Source organism: Juglans microcarpa x Juglans regia, chromosome 2D (assembly GCF_004785595.1).
Source record: "Juglans microcarpa x Juglans regia isolate MS1-56 chromosome 2D, Jm3101_v1.0, whole genome shotgun sequence".
NCBI classification, from domain to species: Eukaryota; Viridiplantae; Streptophyta; class Magnoliopsida; order Fagales; family Juglandaceae; genus Juglans; species Juglans microcarpa x Juglans regia.
In genome coordinates, this window is record NC_054596.1 from 40,851,362 (window position 1) to 40,854,522 (window position 3,161).

The window sequence follows — 3,161 nt, forward strand, 5'->3', positions numbered from 1 at the left end:
GTAAACACAAAAATGCTTTTAAAAAACAAAAAAAATATATATATATATATAACAATGATCGATCCTGGGTGCATGTAGCACCGCTCAATTGATATTGTCCAAATAATTTAATTTTACTTTACAAATGTGGCATATGCAAATTTAAAAGAATTGGGGGTGATTGAGGTTAGAAGTAAACTTGAAATAGGCATTTATATAAATTTGCCAAAGAATTGGGGTGAACCTGTGCAAATATGTTGAAAGATATCGCACTCCTGTGATATTATAAATGAGAAATATTTTAATTATAAATGAATTATATAAAAATAATCTTATAAATTAACGTAATTTTATGTAATTTATTAAATTATAAATTTATTTTTATTTATTAAATTTATTAAATTATAAATTTATTTTTATTTATTAAATTATAAATTTATTTTTATTATAAAATAAATCTAACAGTTACATAAAACAACAATTACATGGCAGTTAGATAATTTACTATTACATCTCTCTTTTCTTATTATAAATACCCACCAAAATCCACTATCCTAATCTTCAAACATATACTGTGGTATCCAAAACTGAAAACACAAAAAGGGTCAACAAAAGGTGTCCGAAGAAAACTTTACCAAAGATCGATCAGACATGGAGTCGCTCCAATTCATGGCCTTTGTTTCTCTGACTGTTCTTGTTCCCTTGCTTTCATTCTTCTTCCTCACGAGAAGATCAAAATCCCAAAAACAATCTCCACCTTCCCCCAGTACCATTACTACCCAGCTCCCAAAATCCTACCCCTTAATCGGTTCTTTCTTTGCAGTGTACGCCAACCAAAAACGACGTATGCAATGGGTGACTGACATTCTGAAAAGCTCACCCTCCGCCACCATCGTTCTCCGCCGATCCTTCAACAGCTACCAGGTCATCACGGCCAACCCTGCCGTCGTCCAGCATATCCTCAAGACCGAATTTCATAACTACGGCAAGGGAGGCAATTTCCAGCGTGTCCTCAAAGACTTGCTCGGCTTCGGCATCTTCAACGTGGACGGCGAGTCCTGGAAGTTTCAGAGACAAGTCTCCAGCCATGAGTTCAACACCAAGTCTCTACGTAAGTTCGTCGAGACCGTAGTCGACACCGAACTCTCTGACCGCCTCATCCCCATCCTATCCTTGGCTGCCGCCAAAACCGGAACTGTCCTAGACTTCCAGGATATTCTTCAGCGGTTCGCCTTCGACAATATATGCAAAATCGCTTTTGGGTTCGACCCTGCCTACTTGTTGCCCTCTCTTCCAAAAGCCAAGTTCGCAGAAGCTTTTGAGGAAGGCGTCAAGATCAGCAGCGAGAGGTTCATTTCGTTAATCCCCCTCGTCTGGAAAATCAAGAAGCTGTTAAATATTGGGTCCGAGAAACGTCTGAGAATCGCAGTATCAGAAGTCCGAGAATTTGCCACAAAGATTATAAGAGAAAAGAAGCACGAGCTCGGCGAGAAGGCCTCGCTCGATTCCGTCGACCTCTTGTCAAGATTCTTGAGCTCCGGCCATTCGGACGAGAATTTCGTGACTGACATAGTGATAAGCTTCATACTTGCCGGGCGTGACACTACCTCGTCGGCTTTGACATGGTATTTCTGGCTACTTTCCAAGAACCCACTTGTTGAGGCTGAGGTTCTGAAGGAAATCAGAGAAAAATCCGAATCTCCTATTTATGATGAAGTCAAAGACATGGTGTACACCCACGCTTCTTTGTGCGAAAGCATGCGGCTATACCCGCCCGTCGCTGCAGACACGAAGGAGGCCGCCATCGACGACATTTTGCCGGACGGGACGGTGGTGAAGAAGGGAATGAGAGTGACGTACCATCAATACGCCATGGGAAGGATGGAGACGCTGTGGGGTTCGGACTGGGCAGAGTTTAAGCCGGAGCGATGGCTGGAGAAGAGCGAGGAGGAGGAGAAGCATTGGAGGTTCGTAGGGAGGGACGCATACACATACACAGTGTTCCAGGCGGGACCGAGGATTTGTTTAGGGAAGGAGATGGCATTCCTGCAGATGAAGAGGTTGGTTGCGGGGATTCTAAGGAGGTTCAAGGTGGTGCCGTTAATGGAAGAAGGATTTGAGCCGGAGTTTATACCGTACTTGACTTCCAAAATGAAAGGTGGGCTTCCGGTGAAGATTGTTGAGAGGGATGATGCGAAAGAGTGATATGCATGCATCCAAACATGCCTTAATAATCTATGTAGTATGTACTATTAATATTTTAGCGTGTTATTTAATGTCTCTATGTTTAGTTGTTATTATATTAATTTTTTTATTTATTTATGGATAGTTTGAATCTCAAATCCATTTCAATTCATCTCATTTTATCTCAACACATCATTATAATTTTTTTAAATTCTAACATAAAATATAATAAACGATTTAATTCTTTTAAATATTAAAATAATAATAATATTAAAAAATAATATTTTATTATCTCAATTCAATTAAATTCAATTCAGTTCAATGTTTAAACGAAATCTTAATTAGATAATCTTTCCATTTGAATCAGTCTTGAATCATTCGAATGTCTATTAATTTAAAAGCATAGACATTATCAAAAAATGAGACGAGGTGTAGGATTCGGGAACTTGTCCCGTTGTGGTTTTCGATTCTGCTGCTTCGCTAGGTGATGGGTAAAACACTGACATGAATCACGGGGGTTGTCGGTAGACTCTACCTTACAGCATTCGCAATTACATTATATAAAAGAGAAATGAATTTTCCTACCGATAAGTCTTATTTATGTAAGTCTTCGTAAAAATATAGATTTCACTTTAAAAAAAATATAAAAAAATTTAATAAAATCTATTTTTTTACAAAAAAAAAAAAAATTTGTGTAATTATTTTTATATACTCTTTTATATATTTTATTAATGTGATTGACTGCATATTTTTTTAAAAATAAAATAACTATTTTAATCAATCACAAATCAATAGAATGTTTAAGAAGTACGTAAAAATGACTGTATATAATAGAATTCTTTTACAAAGAGCTTATATAAAAATTGTCTATTTGAAACTTTTACCTAACATTATTCTATATAAAATATTTATCCAAATTTAATTATTAAAGAGAGTTGTCTAGATGCTTGTTTGTGTGAACGATCGAAGGTATTGAAAGTCACGTGTGACCGTTTAGC

The 3,161-nt window shown here is 36.9% G+C and overlaps 1 protein-coding gene across 1 annotated transcript; it reads left to right on the top strand.

Annotated features, from left to right (window-relative positions):
* The first annotated feature begins 520 nt into the window (after nt 1–520).
* LOC121250007 (cytochrome P450 94A2-like) lies at nt 521–2,301 on the top strand. Its single transcript, XM_041148909.1, has one exon. The coding sequence runs from the start codon at nt 631–633 to the stop codon at nt 2,182–2,184; it is 1,554 nt and encodes a 517-aa protein (XP_041004843.1). The 5' UTR covers nt 521–630; the 3' UTR covers nt 2,185–2,301.
* The last annotated feature ends 860 nt before the right edge of the window (nt 2,302–3,161 follow it).

Coding starts and splice junctions, on each gene's coding strand:
- LOC121250007 (XM_041148909.1), top strand. CDS start 631: ATGGAGTCGCTCCAATTCATGGCCTTTGTTTCTCTGACTGTTCTTGTT.